This window comes from Podarcis bocagei (genome assembly GCF_964188305.1).
Source record: "Podarcis bocagei genome assembly, chromosome: 1".
Lineage (NCBI taxonomy): Eukaryota > Metazoa > Chordata > Lepidosauria > Squamata > Lacertidae > Podarcis > Podarcis bocagei.
In genome coordinates this window covers 101434632-101452329 of record NC_138125.1, presented here as the reverse complement: position 1 = coordinate 101452329, position 17698 = coordinate 101434632, and the positions used below count along the sequence as shown (strand labels likewise).

Sequence of the window (17698 nt, the reverse complement as noted above, 5' to 3'; positions counted from 1 at the left end):
TGGAAATTCACTCAGAACAATGTCATTATCCAAGAGGTTGAGTTGTATAGCCTCTCTCTGTAAATACTGAATAAAAAGGACAGTAAGAAATCTTCCATTGTCTTTATACTTTCCTGGGCAACAGCCAGAATCACTGACAGCACCCTGACAACAATATCTCCAAGCCAACCCATTGACTGCAACTGAATATCATTCTGTATGTATTGTAATATGAAACTCCTGGATCAGATCAGTGCATTTAGCACAGTCCTTACTAAATGCAGAAAATAAGAATAAATAATATTTTGACTGGCAGGTGCACTCCAGAGTCCCAGGCAGAGTTCTGCTACCGGAAACGAATGATGCAATCTTGTGAGTCAGCCAATGGGAATTACTTTTGAGCAAGCATGCATTGCATTGTGCTGTAAAGCTGGAGTCCTGGGCACATGTATTTGGGAGTAACTCTCATTGTAGTCACTGGGACCTTCTTCTGAGTAAACAAGGATAAGATCAAACTGAGTCTATCACTAAGTAGCTTTCTCCAATTTACTCATTTCTAATTTGGTTCCTGGTACATTGGGCTGCAGATGTTTGAGATAGCCAGCTGTGGCCACCATTATTATCTCCCCAAGCCACAGAAATTGGCCCACTTGGGCCAAAGGACTTTGAAATAAATGTTTGAAATAGTGTTTGCTTAGCCATTTTTCCTATCTTTTTTCTAACCACCAGCAATTCCAGCCTTATCTTGTCTGTTATCCTTGATGGATAAAATGCAAACGCATTCCTGAAATTGTGTGAAACTAATCAATTCTCCACCAGCTCTTGCTGATCCAGATGAATGCCTGAGAATATGTTTTCCAATCAGGAGGGGAATGGCTTTAACAAGAATTTGGCAATCAGCAGTAATAAGTGGTATTGGTCTGCCTACATCTGCCACTGAAGATTTCTTGTTTACTTTTTCAAGAATCATTGTAATTAATGTCTCCCTCATTTCTCTGGCGAAGCAGCTCTTATTGAAGGCTCCTTGAAATGTCTCTCGCACGCAGTGGACCTCAGCAGATTTCTAGAAGGATTTACTAAAGCTTTCAAATCCCAAAGTTTAAGACTTCTTCACTTCCAAATTACTTTTTGTCTTTAATTACACAAAACTTTGCCATCACAAAACTTGCAACAAAACTGAAACAAAACTAATTTTTTTGGACAGGGGGAGTCTTGAATATTCCTCAGTCATTCACCTTGTTTAACTATGCCACACTGCAGGTGTCTGTGATCCTATGTGTATGAATGGAGGAAGATGCATCAGCCCCGACATTTGCGACTGCCCATCTGGCTGGAAAGGAAAGCGCTGCAGTAAACGTGAGTCGAGCTCCTTCCCATACAAAAAGACGCTATTTGTTTATCACTCAGGCCTGCCAGCATGAATTGTAATCTCTTTTAAATGCTAGGATGCCATATAGCAAATGATCTAGTTTTGCTGCTTCAGGACTTTGTGGAGAAAACAGTTTTATATATTGGCAATACAAATTGATATAAACATTTTATGCTTCCGAATAGAAAGATTAAAAAGAAAAAAAACCACCCTTCCCCTGTCTTATGCAGCTGTCTATCTGCTATGCAGATTTTTCTTTGCAGAAATTCAGTTTTTGTAGTATTAAATGTGAAGTATTGATTTTCTGTTTTAGCAGCCACACATATTTTGTTACATTTTATGGAGAAATGACATATATTTCAAATCCAGAACTATTTAAAGCCTGTAGTAAAAGCCTTTCTATGCCGATATATTCTCAAGGTCATCACAGGCACATTCATTCAGTGCATAATTTACACTGTTAAGCCTAACCACATTTGACTGCAGTTTACATAAAAAATATAAGTCAAATAAGTCATCTGATCTGAAAATGTTTGGGGAAATAACTTCCACCCCCCTTACATGGTTATTCATTATTATGATGCTGGCAGATAAGCTGAATAAATTTTAAATGAAGATAACAAACTGTACAGAAGACTTATTAATATACTGGCTTGACACATCGTATCTGTCTTGCTGATAAAACATTTCAAGATTCAGCACTGGGTTTCATTCTATCATTATTGCTAAGGCACAACACCTGCTATTCCTGAGGTTCTCAAATATTAACTGTGCCCCAGACAGCCAGTTAGTACCCTCATCACTCAAAAACATAGGGTGTTATCCAATGTTAGCTATACTCAGAGTAGACACAATGGAATCAAGCAACCTAGGATTTAAGTAATTTATGAAGAACATAGGGATCTGACAACCCAAGTCAGACCATTGGCTCATCTAACTCAGTATTTTCTACACTGACTGCATACCCTCCAACATTTTGTCAAGGAAAACAGGGATGTCCTATTCCATAATAATAATTTTGCTACTTAAACCCTGGGTTGCCCTAGCCACTCTGGGCGGCTTCCAACATATATGAAAACATAATCAAACATTAAACATTATAAAATTTCCCCATACAGGGCTGCCTTCAGATGGCTTGGGGGTCGAATAACTCTATACCCTCCAACATTTCTCCATTGAAAATGGGGACGTCCTAAGGAAAAGTGGGATCAAATCAGAAACCAGGATGGCTTCTGTAAAATCTGGGACTATCCCTGGAAAATAGTGACTGGCAGTGGCTCTCTAGGTTTCAGAGGTTTCTCCCAGCTCTACTTGGAGATGCCAAGCATTGTGTCTGGGACCTTCTATATAAAGAGAAGATGCTCTACCCTTGACCTATGCCCCTTCCTCAACTTAAGCTAATTGATTTCTATGCTCTGAGTATTACTTCATTGGTTATCACCCGTAGTCCAGGATCAAGTAGCACCTCAAGAGGCAAGCCTATACTTGGTCTTTGTTGAATATTGAAGGGGATGGGGCTCAGAAGTCCCACATAAGACAATCAAGGGAAGGCAGCATCTCTTCAGACTTGAGGCCAAAGCCATCACACCACACAGTTCCAGGAGAAGAACCACCGAGCAAGTAGCTGATAGTATGTTTAAATGCAGGGCAGCTTATAGTTAATGCTTGCTAACTATTTTATATTGCATGGATTTGGGTTGTTTATTATATATAATGTATTATTGATCAGTTGTTTTCTATTTTTGTGTGTGTATCAGTTTAGAAAGCTACATTGAAAGGTAATGCAAAAAACATAACTAAATAATAATAGTTAAAATGTGAAGCACATTCACAACCCACTACTACTACAAGAAAATCATAAATTCCTACTATGGCTGGCTCAACCCAGGAGTCCTTTTTCGTATTCAAGCTCATTCATGAGGCTGGGTCTGTGGGATCTGCTTGGTCAAGTTTTTCCCTGACCTATGCCCCATGCTTTTAAGCAGATCATGGATAGGACCCTGTGTACAGCCATGGCTACTTGCCTGGCAGTGAATTCTTGATGATATCTCAGCCCAGATAAGGGGCAAAATCATTGGTTGCACAGAGGCAAGTTTCCATATAACCACTAGCACTGCTTATGTGAATATTGACTGGGAAATCCTAAGCCATTGCGCTGGCCTGATTGATGCATGCAGATTGTTTACAGCAAAGATACTGCCCCTCAGCACCCTTTAAAGGGCACTGATCTGGTTAAAATCTCATTTAATACCCACAAGTTTAGTCTGAAATTAATGGATTACTCAGCTAATCACACCAATCAATCAATTAAGGCTTCAAGCCCTAATAGGAAATGAAATTTTAATGGCCAGGGAATCTGCCTTTGGAACAAATCCGTGATGAAACTAGCAGTCAGACTAACAGAGATTAAGGAGAACTTTCTAATCATGGAAATTTCAGAATGCTAATTGCCTCGTGAAGAATGCTCATTAAGCTCTTTTGAGATTCGACCATTTTGAAAATAATTGAGGGAAGCTAACACATGCCATTCACTTACGAACAATGGGGGCATCCTGCAGATCCTCTCATTTGCCTCTTTTCACCTTTTTCTTCTGTTCAGCTGTTTGCTTGCCCAGCTGCTCAAATGGTGGGGAATGTATCAGACCTAATGTCTGCCAGTGCGTGGCAGGATGGGTGGGTCTCCTGTGCCAGATTCGTAAGTACTTGTTGAGCTTTGGTCATAGTTATATTTTCTGTTTGCTTGCCTTTGCCCCTGGCCTGAAGAATATGGTATGCTTTCAGTTGGGAAAAGAAGCTCACTATTCATTAAAGTAACTGGAAAATGTGGTAAACAGCACAGACTTTGAAAAGGCTAATAATGAGGAGAGTGGATTGATTTGACAGTGTGGGAACCATGTTCATGTCAATCCCTAGCTTCTCCAAACTATAGTTTTCCCATCTGCATATTTGGTGATGAACCCAGGGTAGGCTACAATGCAACTATGGTAAAGTGAAGGTAAAGGGACCCCTGACCATTAGGTCCAGTCATGGCCGACTCTGGGGTTGTGGTGGTCATCTCGCTTTATTGGCCGAGAGAGCCAGTGCACAGCTTCCAGGTCATGTGGTCAGCATGACTAAGCCGCTTCTGGCGAACCAGAGCAGCGCACAGAAACGCCGTTTACCTTCCCGCCAGAGTGGTACCTATTTATCTACTTGCACTTTGACGTGCTTTCGAACTGCTAGGTTGGCAGGAGCCGGGGCTGAGCAACGGGAGCTCACCCCATCGTGGGGATTCAAACTGCCGACCTTCTGATCGACAAGTCCTAGGCTCTGTGGTTTAACCCACAGCATCACCTGCATCCCGCAACTATGGTAAAAACAACAACTCACAAACACTAACATAGTAATGTCATAACATTCTGCTGGATCAGGCCAATGGTCCATCTAGTCCAGCATCCTGTTTTCACTGTAGCCAAACAGATGCCTATGGAAAGGATGCAAGCAGGACCCAATCACAAGAGCTCTCACCCCTTTTGCAGTTTTCAGAAGCTGGTATCTAGAAACATACTGTGTCTAACAATGGAGGCAGAGCACAGCCATCCGGAATAGCAGCCACTGGTAGCTTTATCCTCCACTAACCCAGAGCATTATTTAAAGTACAACTAATACTTTAACAGAGCAGTAGATTAATTACAGATATAAGTGTAGCTGGCCAGGTAAACTCAATCCCTGGTTAAAGAGGCTGGTGCTGAAAAGTCATGTCAGCACCAGTCACATTTCAGAGTGGAGAGCATGAACTTTGAAATGTATGCAAACTATGATTGTCGAAACAAGAAATATCTGATTTATTTCATTATACTGAATTATTTCTTCCAAATTTAATACCCCCCCCCAAAAAAAGGGAATCCTATGAAAGGATTACACTGGAATCTTCATCTAAGTTGTCTCTTTCAATTTCTCTTCCCCCTGCCCTTCAAATGCACACAATTAAATAGACCGTTTTTAGTCTTTGTTAGATCTGCAGAGCAAATGGCAAAGCCTATGCACACAAACTATCATTGCTGTAGGGGATGCAGCTTATCATATGCACATTTGCCCACAAATTTTGTTGTTTAGTCGTCTTAGTCGTGTATGACTCTCCGTGACCCCATGAACCAGAGCATGCCTTGGAAACGCTCACTTTCTTCTCAAAGCTTCTCCTTTTTTTATTTCCATGGAGTTTTCTTGGCAAAATACTGGAGTGGTTTGCCAGTTCTTTCTCCAGGTGCCCAGAAACTAGTGCTACTAAATTCAGGAAGCTTACTCCCAAGTAAGCGTACCTGCTCTTGCAGTTTTAATGGTATGACAGAAATCTTCTTGGTGGCTAAGTATAAATTGGGAAAGCACATTTCTTTCATCCTCAAACACTGTCTCTGTCTTTCTGCATAGAAGTCAAATTAAGTAAAACAAACTTGCAGTTTTTCATGTTGAACGGGTTGGGGGGGATGTAATCACGTTATCATTTCATGCATAAAGTACTTACATGGAGGAAATAATAAACATCTATAGGGCTCCCCACCATAATGCTTCAGTTGAAAATAAATGGCAGATTGCTAATAGCAATACCAACACTTATGACCACCTGCTGGTTCCCCATGTTTTGATTGATTTTGCTTTAATGTTTCCTCTTGTTGTCTGACAATATGCAGCATTCACGCTTAAGAGAGAGAGAGAGCAAAATATTATTTTGGTTCCTCTATTAATTCTGCAAAAGTTCTAATCACAGCAAGTTGGCTTATCATACTTTCTTATTCTGAAAACTGTTTTGTCCAATATGAGACAGTTTTTAAAAAATAGTTTTGAATAGGTGAAAGCCAACATAGCTATTTCACCTGATGTACTACTCTTTGAGCAGTATAAATCATTTCACAGTGGGCACCACCAGTAAAGATCCTCACTTTGCATCTTTTATTTATTATTTAAAAGACTCCAAATATGACTATATAAAATTAAGAAAACTAAAACACTGAAGAGGAAAGAAGAAATATATGCTGGTCCAAATGTTCACTAAATAGGTACAGAGTGTTTAAAAATCTACAAAGACAAATTAAAAATAAAGCATTTGGGGGTTATAAATCATTTCTATTTAAGATTAAACAAGATGTTTTAAGATTCTATTTTATTGTTTTTATTTATTCACTTACAGTAATAAATAACAGTAATCCCACTTTTCTGTATCCAAAGACAAAGCAAAACACAGATTAAAATCAATAAAATAATCATTTTACTTATGGAAGCAGAACCTCACAACAGAGCAGTATGCTAGCAGTACAAAGTATCAGGTTAAGAGGTAAATGCAGAGATGAAGCAATCAGAGGCTTTCTGAAAGAGCCAAGTTTTTGCCAAATATCTAAAAGGATAAAAGTGCTGGATTCTGATGCCCCTCTTTAGAAGGTTTTCCACAGAGTGGGCACCAAGATTTCCTAATATAGGTCTACTAAGCTTCTTATGGTAAAGGCCTCAAATGTTGAATAAAGTGTCCATAGGGGGATACCTGAGAAAAAATACTATCTAGTTGCTTAGATATTTAGCTTCTACTCTATCACTTCTTAGTGCAACATTTTACAAACCACACATGGTCCTATGGGCCACCAAGCCATGTGGACTGATTCAATGGGAGTTAAGGATTCCAGAACTTAAGCCAGGAATTCCATGACCTAAGTATGGGATTCACTGTGGTGAGACGCTGAATGTGCAGTGTCTAGTAGGATGTGTATGAAATCAAGAGCCTTGGAGCCTTCTTCATGCATAGTGACCATTGGGAGTTGTATACACATCAGCTTCCGTAACTGGCAAGCAGTATGAAGTATCTAGGTTTGCCAGGCTAGTATTCATCTTGGAAGCCTGGCCTTTGAGGATTGGCTGGACAATTGTTCAGATTATGGAGGTGGACGTGTGGGAGCTCTTCATGTAATCCATTGATTCTTTCCAATGTCAGGTTAAGACCCTCCTCTTCTAAAATCAACAGCTACATCTTCCACTTGCTGCAGTTCACAGTTCATTTTCCAATTTCCAAAGAGGCTTTTTTTTTTTAATGAAAGGGGTTTGGCACAGTGGTGGCTGACCTGACTTGACACTGCCATGGCTGTGTTGCCAGTAATGATTCCATTCCCTTTGGACTGGCAAATATCAGCACGGGGGTCCTCATTCGGTATGCAGCTGCTGAGGGCACTCATTCGCCGTGTCTGACACTGCAAACTGCTGTGTTTGGAAACATCCTAGGAATTAATTAGAAAAATGAATGAAGCTGAAATAATGGGGAAATCCTCTTCACTGACCTCCCTGTCATTTATGCTGGTTATCATCTGTTCTAATATAATATTATTGAACACATGCTAGCTTTCTCATTTGCCCTTCAGGAACAGTTTCCTTCCATTCACATGTCAAATCTGCAGCTTCATGATTTTATGAACCTTTTGCTGCCTCTATCACTTTTATACTCTTGCTTCCAGATTTTCTATTCCATTTATACAAGGAAGGTAACATTCTCAACAAAGGTTGTTATTTGCATGAAAATTACTGCTCTGTTCTTTTTAGCACACAGGGAAACTTTTTTTATATAGTATGGTGCATTTATTGATTATAATTTCAGCACAAACTTGGCTTATTAAACAGCACTCCTTGCCAAGACGATAGAGGATAATGCCTGTGTCATTGTTAGTGTTTAGTGGTTTGATGTTCCTTGTAAATGCATTTATGAAATATTCATTTAAACCCCAGCTATGTTATTATCTTCTGATTTCCATTCCAATTTTCTTCTGAAATGTTTTAACTCTCCCTGCAATAATACGTGGGGTAGAATGGGAGTGTGTTCTACTTGAGTACTGAATTATTATTTTTTTGCTAGTTATTCTTCCCTTTAACATACTGTGCCCCATTAGCTCATTTAATTTCCTCACCTCATGTGCAAGATAGTTCTTTGATATAATGTAATGCCTATTGTTTTATTACATATTCTAGGCAGTGGAGTTTCTCCTGGTCCGTTTTTGTGCATCCAATGTCTTACATCTCAGAATTCTATTACATTACTTCTGTAATACGATAAACAGCTCCGCTCCCTGTAAGCATATAATTCTATACAACCAGGTTGACATATTCCATCTGGCATAGAGCTTCTGTATCCCTTAGAACTCTTAAATGGACTGGTGATTTATTTTCCCTGTTATTGCATCACTGCAGTGGTCCAGGTTGCACCTGTGGTCTTCTGCCTTTCTCTGAGCTCTTAAGAAACAGAAGGCTTATCGCAGGTGCAAGGTATCCATCTGTGTACAAACCAGCAAATTCTAATCAGAGCTCAAGAAATGCTGTATGAGACCAAACGTTTATGTAGTCTATCATTCTGGGTACAAGAGTAACCAGCCATATGCTGCTGGAAAATGTACAAGTTCAGGTGTGGTGGGGAAAGGCTTTCTTATCTCTGTGTGAACAAAAATTCTATTTTTAGCAATAGTCTTTTATACCGCTGATGTTCATAAACATTAAGGGGTAAAAGGTAAAGGGGACCCCTGACCATTAGGTCTAGTCGTGACCGACTCTGGGGTTGCGGTGCTCATCTCGCTTTATTGGCCGAGGGAGCCGGCGTACAGCTTCCAGTTCATATGGCCAGCATGACTAAGCCGTTTCTGGCGATGCAGAGCAGCACACGGAAACGCCGTTTACCTTCCCGCCGGAGCGGTACCTATTTATCTACTTGCACTTTGACGTGCTTTCGAACTGCTAGGTGGGCAGGAGCAGGGACCAAGCAACGGGAGCTCACCCCGTCGCGGGGATTCGAACCGCCAACCTTCTGATCGGCAAGCCCTAGGCTCTGTGGTTTAACCCACAGCGCCACCCGCATGTACAGTAGCATAATGACTAGGAATCAACTGTCTATGGAGTTAGTTCCATACACCAAAGGCAGCTTGAGACTTGCATTTTTCAGGTAGAAACTTATGCTGCACGACAAACTATGTTGGAGCTGAGAGGATGTTTAAAAGCAGTTTGTGATAGGGCACTAGGTTCAGCTGTCCTAGGAAGAAAGTAATGAAAGCTCCTACATGAGCTAAAACAATTCTTTGGATTACAGACAATGATCATTGCAAGATAGGTAGTGATAGCTAGCAGAATAGGATGGATATATGGATAAGGATAATGCCATCTTGGCTAAGCAACTTGCAAGGGTGTGTAAGATTTTCCTCTGCCCTGCTCATTTGGATGAGAACTGCAAATACGCCTCAGTTCCGTACAACAGTGGCTTGTGCGGTTGTTCCCTGGAAGGCTACCTCTGGTTCATGACACATTCTGGTAATGACCTTGAATTCCACTTTTCCTATTCAGTGGCACACAATGGTAGAAGCTGGTCACCTTTCAGCAGCAGCGGTTGGTTCTGGTGGTACAGGTAGGCTATCTTTGCTCACCTGCCTTCTGAGGTATCACTGCCAATTCCTGAAAGAGAGGGGGAGGAGGCATGGGGAATATAGCTCAAATTTAGTTCTCATTTCCACGTTATTTGCTTCCAGAAAAACAACTCACCTGCAAATAACATAGAAATTAGTGCTAAACTTGCACTGTATTTCCAGACATGGTTTTTACATTGGGTGAAAACTCAATTATCATGTGGAAATTAACAGCTAAAAAATGGTGGGGACAGGGAATAAACTGGTGTGTGAATACAGACCCAGTAACAAATCTATAACTTTATTGTACCACACAATTTAAGAGAGAGAGAGAGAGACTGTATTTTGCTAGTGACTTCTGGTATCTTTGCCACACAGACAGGCAATTCAAATAACATTGTATCAAAACAACATTGGCTATAATCAGTATAAGTTCGCTGCTAGGAAAGATTTTGTTGTTTAAAAAGAAATTACAGAAATTTCAGCTCCTGAGATCTAATTAAAATAATAACATGACATGTGTGTTCTTGGACTAGTGCCTTATGAATTGGCTGTTCTCTTTTTTCTCTGCCAAAACAATGTCATAGGAGCACACACTGCTAATTAGGAGAGGAAAAAACTGGCTTGAAATCAGCAGTCCTTTTGCCTTAACTTTTATGAAGGCGGGAAACATAGCTGAGTTTTAGCGGAATACCACTCAAACAGAAGCAGGGGTCAGTCACACAAGTGATATGATGCATAACTTTAATGAACTGATATATCTTTTAGATTCATAAAATAGCTTGCCAGCATTAGAAAATAAATTATATGTCCAGACAAGCTTGAAATGGTGAACTATACTGTATTACTTATAAACACTTCATAATCCTGTTTATTTATTTTTACAAAGTGGTGATATTTCAAAAGGTTATTTATCACATTAGACTAGATGAACTAAAGCAAACTCATTTCATCCTGTATAGAAGGTGGATTGTATGCTGCAGTGCTCTTTCCTAATCATCTGTCTATAGAATTCAGGGGATTATGCAGATAGTTTACAGATTTGTGCCAGGGGTGTAATCCAATCCAATCCATATTTGCTTGTGATCTTCTATCCAAACATGGCCCATCAGCCATTGATTGTCATTTTCTTCTTGACAGAAGGGGGAGTCTGCAGTCTAGGTGGGTGTGATGCAGTAATACTTGAGAGGTCATTCTAGGACTTTGAGCCTTCCTGCCTCATTGCTCTAATGCAGGCATGTCCAACTCCCAAGAGGCTGTGATCTACTCCCACTATAAAAAAACTGGCAGTGATCTACCCATTGGATTAACCAAAGTTGTTGAGATTTTTGGGGGGAGCCAATTTAAGGGACAAGCATGATGAAAGGAACTGCACACAGCATGTTTAGCTCTGCTCCAAAGGTTCTGCTGTTTCTTCTGCACCCAACATTGTTGTTTGCCCAGGGCTCTATATTGCCCAGGGAACTTCCCTGCCTAGAAAAGTCTCTTTGGTGCAGGCATTGTGCTGCAGACATGGCAACAAGGTGGGTGGGAGGGGCAGTGGAAGTTTGAAGGCAGGACTGAATGCATGACCCTGCATCCCTCTTCACTGTGCTTGCCATCTATATGTGGCTATGATTTAGGAAAATGGAAGAGATTAAGCATTAGCCAGTTACAGATAGGTTTCAGTGTATCTGAAGAAGTGTGCATGCACACAAAAGCTTATACCAAGAACTAACTTAGTTGGTCTTTAAGGTGCTACAGGAAGGAAGGATTTTTTTTTTATTTTAAGCATTAGCCAGTGTATAATGAGTAGGGCACTCCTTTGTTCATCTCAACAGAAGGTGATTGCACACCTTGTTAGACCTTTCAGGCTAACATTTACAAGCAAAACTGAGACTTTTGAGCCAATGTGATTGTGAAGGACCTTGACATGGAGGTGAGCTGGTACTTTCTGGCAACATGGCAGGCCGATGAGGCACAATGTTTAAGCCAGAAGAACCAAGGTGTTTCAGAGTCCCATTGAAAAAGTTCTGGAGTTAAGCATAGAATGAAGTGCTTAATTTCCACTGATACTACTAATGGAATTTAGGTGAGCCCAGTTTTTCATGGATCACAGCTGCTGTAGTTGCAGGGGCATGGTTCAGATTTACAATACGGGGCCATTGTCATCATCTGCATAATCTATATTAATGGATTTTGAAATTCCTCTTCCATTGTAAGGTAATGTATTATAAACAGAAGTCGTTGTTAGTTCTTCAAGGTAGGTTATCTTAAAGTGTGTGTGTGTTATTTTGTTGGAACTGAAAAGGTCACTGTGGGCCCATTCACCAATGGAACTCAAACCCCATACTTACGTATTTATTAAAGAGGAGAAATTAGAGTCTTCTGCCTTTCTCTGTTAGTTCAAGATAATAGGCAAGGACAATGAGAAGCAAGCATGTAATGGCTTTGGAATGAAGAGCTCCCATTCACAGAAGTTATTGTTGTCTCTCCTTAATAAAAAGTTATTATAGGAGCAGAATCATTAGTCACTCAGACCTTGCTTTACAGTTGGCTAACTCATGCAGAGAACTGCTCGTGCAAGTAATCCACTCACGTGAACAGTGCAATGTTAGAAGAGCGTTTTGTTATGAGATTGCCCCTTCTTTTCAGTGAATGGTATTCTCATGTCATCAGAACAAGGGACTACAATCTTAGAGGGGTTCAGTTTTTTATCCTTACAATGCCCACACAAACAGACCACTCTAAAAAGTTATGTACAGATTTAGTATGTTAATAGGTTTTTGGAGCCTCTTCACAAAACTCTTCCAGCCCATGACAGCTGCTGTTCTTGGATCAGGCTGCCTGACTCTGGGCTGGTGATATGAAAACCAACATCACTGGATGAACACAGCATGGATTCGTGGCTTTTACCATCCAGTTCCAAATGCCTGAAATTCGAAAGGTGCAATCAAGCCCCCAAATCTGATCCACACTGAGTTAGCATGTGGATGACTTCCGAGGGTTGAAAGAACTGTGAAATGGGGGGGGCGGGAACCACTTCACAACTGAATCTGATGCAACTGAAGGAAATCTGACGCAAAATCTGATGTAACTGAATAGTTTAATATAATTGCTGTTGTTTAAATAGAAATGATACTTACAAATTGTTTTGTTGCAGCTGTTTGCGAGCCCAAATGCCAGTTTGGAGGGAGATGTGTTAAGCCAAATGTTTGTGCCTGTAGAAGTGGGCATGGTGGTTCAAACTGTGGAAAGAAGGTACAGTAGTATTTCTGTAATGTTGATCCCCTATTCATAACATGGGGAAAGAACTATTGCAGAACGAACAAAACATTTTGGATGGTATCCAGCATTGTAGTTCCATTAGCATGAGGATTTATGTGTGTGCAAAGGCACACACACCTCAGCTTCCACAGATCTGCTGTGAAGGATTTGGGGAAACCCTGGAACAGATTTAGGGTGTGCACAGGGAGGGGAGGGGGGCATTCCACTGTTCATCCAGAAGTCTTTGCACTAGCAGAACTACTTCCCTGGATACTGCCCTTCATGTTTCCCTACATGTTTTTTCTTCTTAATATTTTTTATTTTAACCAGTCAGGCTTTGTGTGCCTCTTTCAATAACATGAAATCTCCTGAATCAAGCTTGACTATACGTTCAGCATCAGGGCAGAGAATCATAGTGTTTTCTACTATGTTTGGATAATGTAGTACGATACACTATGACAGCCTTTTCACATTCAATATTCTGGAACTGAAGTCACATCTTTAAACTCAGAATTACAGTTATTGATGCATTTCATTGACAGTGACATTCTCCCAGGAAAATAAAACTTCTATATTGACATTGGCATGCAGCAGATGCAGATAAGATGAAGCAAGACTCATTGTAATTTTCAGACTGCACAAAAACTATTTAAACTGGTCAACTGTAGCCAGCGGGGAAAATATACCTTGCATTTTCTGAAGTGCTCTATTTTATATCCTATTTTGACACCCTAGATTTCAGTGAGATAAACTGAAGCGATTGATTGTCTGTGTGTGTTTAAATTCAAAAGTTTTTATATATAGTTTTTTTCATGGTACAGTGAGAACTGACCTTTCTGTTATATCAAAACCAGAATTATCAGGTTTGTTTTCGAAACCATTGCTATGATTGCAAATGTGCAGTATGAGATCTGTCAGTTCACAAATGAAGTGGAACTGTGCTGTACTTTGTATAAAATATCAAATCAAATGCTGAGCATCCATTTTTCCTATCAGTGAACCATTGCACAGTAAATAGAATTTGGAGAAGCTTTAGCAGAAGCTTTAGAATATGAGAAATGCCATGCTACTGGGTCACTGCAGTGGTCACTAGCTCAGTTTATCTTGTCATCAACAGAAGTCAGTTCCAGAAAGAAGATTACAGCCCATTCCTAAACATAGCTTACTTTGAACAAAGTCCAGCTGAATTTCAGTGAGATTATCTTCCTCGTAAGCATGTTCAGGATTGGCATCTAAAACGAAAAGTAAAAATAACAGCAGGTATTATAATCCACCTAAATCCTAATATTAATGCTAGCTTCTGACCACTTGGGATTTATCACATACACAAGCTTGTCACATACACAAAAACTCTGTGTTCAATGCCCTGATCAGGCATTTTATTCCCAAATTCATCCAGCGTGAGAGGGGGCATTGGTGAAGCCACACTTTCAACATGGCTGTCTGCAAGGAGGGCCTTTTTGCTTACAAATGTATGTGTGAAAGCTTCCATCTGACCTGGAATCCTTGTATGTAACTATAATGTTCAAAGGTTTCCTCCCTGCAGACATTCACACTGTATCTGTAGATGCTAGAGGATGGGGCTAATTGGTATAACACCAGTTCCCAGTTCATGTATTGGATAAATTTGTGAGGAAACAAAATTCAGCACCTTGGTCATGCACTTTTGAGGCAAGGAGCAAGTATTTAACATATATCTTTGAATTGTTCAACACTTTCTAAATCCAGCTGCAATTAGATGCAATTTATATTCACCTTCACGTAGAAAGTACATTGAACTTGATGATTTCTCAGTAAACGTGTTTAAGATCATGCTCCTAAAATGCTCTTTGAAAGCAATGGGACTTAAGTGATCAGCAACTTGTTCTTTGCTTTGATGACATTTAGTCATAACTAATTTTAGCTGTATCAGAGCCATTGTTTATACAGTTCTTGCAATAATAGAATACTATTAGGTTCAAGAAAGACTACACAAATAGAGGTTAGTCTTTATGTTGTGTTATATTTTTCTTATAAGTCTCAGAAAAAAATATCTAGATGTGATAGGGGAAGCAAGCAAGTTCTCTTTAAAGCAAGATTTTGACCGAGCTTCCCTGGAATTCTCCCTGGATTCTGAAAAGCTTGAAACACCCCTTCAACCTGGGTCAGAAAGCAGAGCCAAAAGTCTAGACAGAGTGGGGAACCTGTGACTCTTTATCAGTTGTTGTTGGACTACGACTCCTAAAACCATCAGCCATTGGCCAACCAACCACATTTCTGATCTAATTTATCTCCTTTATGTACAAACCCTACCTAGTCAGTATCCTCTCAGAACTTGATTTTAGTACTTCATTGTTTACTTATCTTTTCTCTTTCTCTCTCCTTCTCTTGATATCTTTTAGCAAGGGACATGGTCCATTACAAGTTGAGTGTGAGGAATTTCATATTAAGTCCCCACAGCCAAGCCTTGTAATCAGGTTAGGGATGTGCCTGGCAGTGGAACAGAAGAGCCCATGGAAAACACCAAGACTCTTCCCAACTCTCTCTCCCACCACCAAATGGCAGGGATAAAGCATAATCACAGCCTGCCTTCATCTAGGTCTTTCCTTCCAAGCTATAAACACAGCATGACAGTGGAGTGCCTGACAATAGTGCAATCATGAGCTCTTGTCTCCTCTCTTAGCTTCCTTCCCTAAGGGGGCAGTATTTAAATGACATGGGACTACGCGGCCTTGGTGCACACCCTGGGATGGTGGAGAGCCTAGCATGAGATTCAGCATGACGCCATCTTAGTAGAGTATGTCAGTTATCTCAATCCTCATAATGCCTGACCCCCACCAAAGGCAAGGTTTCTTTGTTTTTGTTTTTGTAGAGGAGAATGTTACCCTAAGAATATCTGCTACCCTTCCCTCAATGAAGAGAGACTCGTCAAGAATTTGGCTTGATTCAATTGCTTCATGTCATTAAGGAGGTAGAAAATGTGAAGCCTGACAGAGTAGAAAATGTTTCATATACCACTGGTGAAATTCCTGCATGTTGCTAATTGATGGCATGGAACAATTTCATATTCAGTTTGAGGGGGATATTTCCAGAAACCTATCTGTGAGAGATAGTTAAGGGGTCATGGAGTTGTCCTAGCCTTCTGCTTTTGTTCAGTTTAAGTTGGTTGAAGTTAGCGCTGCTGCATTGGTATTGTTCATTCCTTTGCAGCTTTTGGATTGAATGGGGTACAGGTGTTCAACTCCTTCAATCTGGATTAGAAAAGCAGAGAGCCCCCACAATGGGAAATAGCCAATCTAGAGTTTTGGCCCTGACTTCTGTCCCAAGAGGGAAGAAATTTCCCAAAGGATTTATAATGGCCTCCAGAAAGCAGGTCTGAATGGGAATTTGTGGCAAGAAATGTTCTTTTTACACTGAATTGGCTGAAGGACAACAGCATGTGTAATTGCATCTTGGCACCTAAGTGAATCCCTGTCCCTCTTCTCATTTAGCCTAGAAAGGGAAAAGTAATCACTGGATAGACAGGTTAGAAGATTGACTTCCTTCGCCTGAAACAAACCTCTGGTTTCATTGTCCAGTTAGTAGCACTAAAACATACACAGACACAAACACAGTGTTTAGGTCTCTGCCAAATACTGGCTAATAAACTACAGGAGACAGGGATGATGAAAAAAATTAGTTCACATTTTAATGAGAAGCTACCTAATTTGAACTCCCCAAAATTATATGTATGCAGTGGAATGCAACTATTTTTCAATGTTTTCACTTATCTGAAAATTGCAATGCAGTTCTCTAACTGAATAATGTATTTAGGAAAAGTGTGCATAAAAATGTATATATTAGTAAATATAACACAAAAATGCAGTATGGCTTTTGAAATGTGTGCATTAGAGAAATACACACTAATATGATGATGGTGTGTCAAACTGAGCCAAAGACTAGAAAAATGAGAAGCTGAGAAATACCAAAATGGACATCTTCATCCATCCTAGAGAGAGAAGGATGACTTGCCTCGGTTATTCATTTGTTAGGGCAGAAGTGTCATTTTTATTTTTAACATTTTATGTAAGTTTCATTTTTTTCCCTCAGGAAAGAAGGGGAGGGTTCTATAAAACTCTTATTTCTTTGCTTTCCTTTGTCCCCCCTTCACATATTTCCATTTGACAAGATATAATCAATTGAATTACATATTACAGACATGACAATGTGTGGCAGTGGTGCTAGGATATATGTTGGAGGATAAAGAATTTGTAATAGTATGCCAAACTGCAATAAGACAGTCCTTGCAAGATTCTGATCATTTAGCAATTTTGAGGTAAACATGAAGACAAATGCCCTTGCTAGCTTCTAAAAATCAAAACCGACAGACAGAAAGACTTGCTCATGAAAGGAGAAGAAAACGCTAACAAGCTAAGAACATAGCTGTTTTCAGGAAGCCTAAAGGAAGAAGATAAGACCTTATATTTATACGCAACAGTAGCAGCAAGGCTATTGATTGCGAAAAACTGGAAAAGTGGTATAATACCGACAAAAACAGAGTGGCTTGCCAAATTATTGGAGTATTACAATATATCCAAAACAATGGAAGAAATTGGAAGGATTTCAAAAGAAAAGATAGATAGGGACTGGAAGGTGTTTAAAAGATACTTGCAAAATCATATCGAAAAATCAGAACTCCTATTAGAATAAACAAATTCCGTTTCAAATACTGAAATATCAAATAAGATGGAAA

The 17698-nt window shown here is 39.9% G+C and overlaps 1 protein-coding gene and 1 long non-coding RNA gene across 2 annotated transcripts in view; one reads left to right on the top strand and one right to left on the bottom strand.

Moving 5' to 3' along the window:
* LOC308571906 (von Willebrand factor D and EGF domain-containing protein-like) overlaps window positions 1-17698 on the top strand; it is a 199572-nt gene that overhangs the window by 177693 nt on the left and 4181 nt on the right. Inside the window, exons 27-29 of the mRNA XM_081167541.1 lie at window positions 1240-1335; window positions 3948-4043; window positions 12884-12981. Of these exons, the coding sequence (XP_081023667.1) occupies window positions 1240-1335; window positions 3948-4043; window positions 12884-12981 (290 nt within the window). The remainder of the gene's footprint in view (window positions 1-1239; window positions 1336-3947; window positions 4044-12883; window positions 12982-17698) is intronic.
* Window positions 9206-17698, bottom strand: part of LOC308572234 — a 120840-nt gene continuing 112347 nt past the window's right edge. Inside the window, exons 2-4 of the long non-coding RNA XR_014001648.1 lie at window positions 14154-14219; window positions 12867-12968; window positions 9206-9790 (exon numbers count right to left, since the gene is read on the bottom strand). This is a non-coding gene — a long non-coding RNA (uncharacterized lncRNA). The remainder of the gene's footprint in view (window positions 9791-12866; window positions 12969-14153; window positions 14220-17698) is intronic.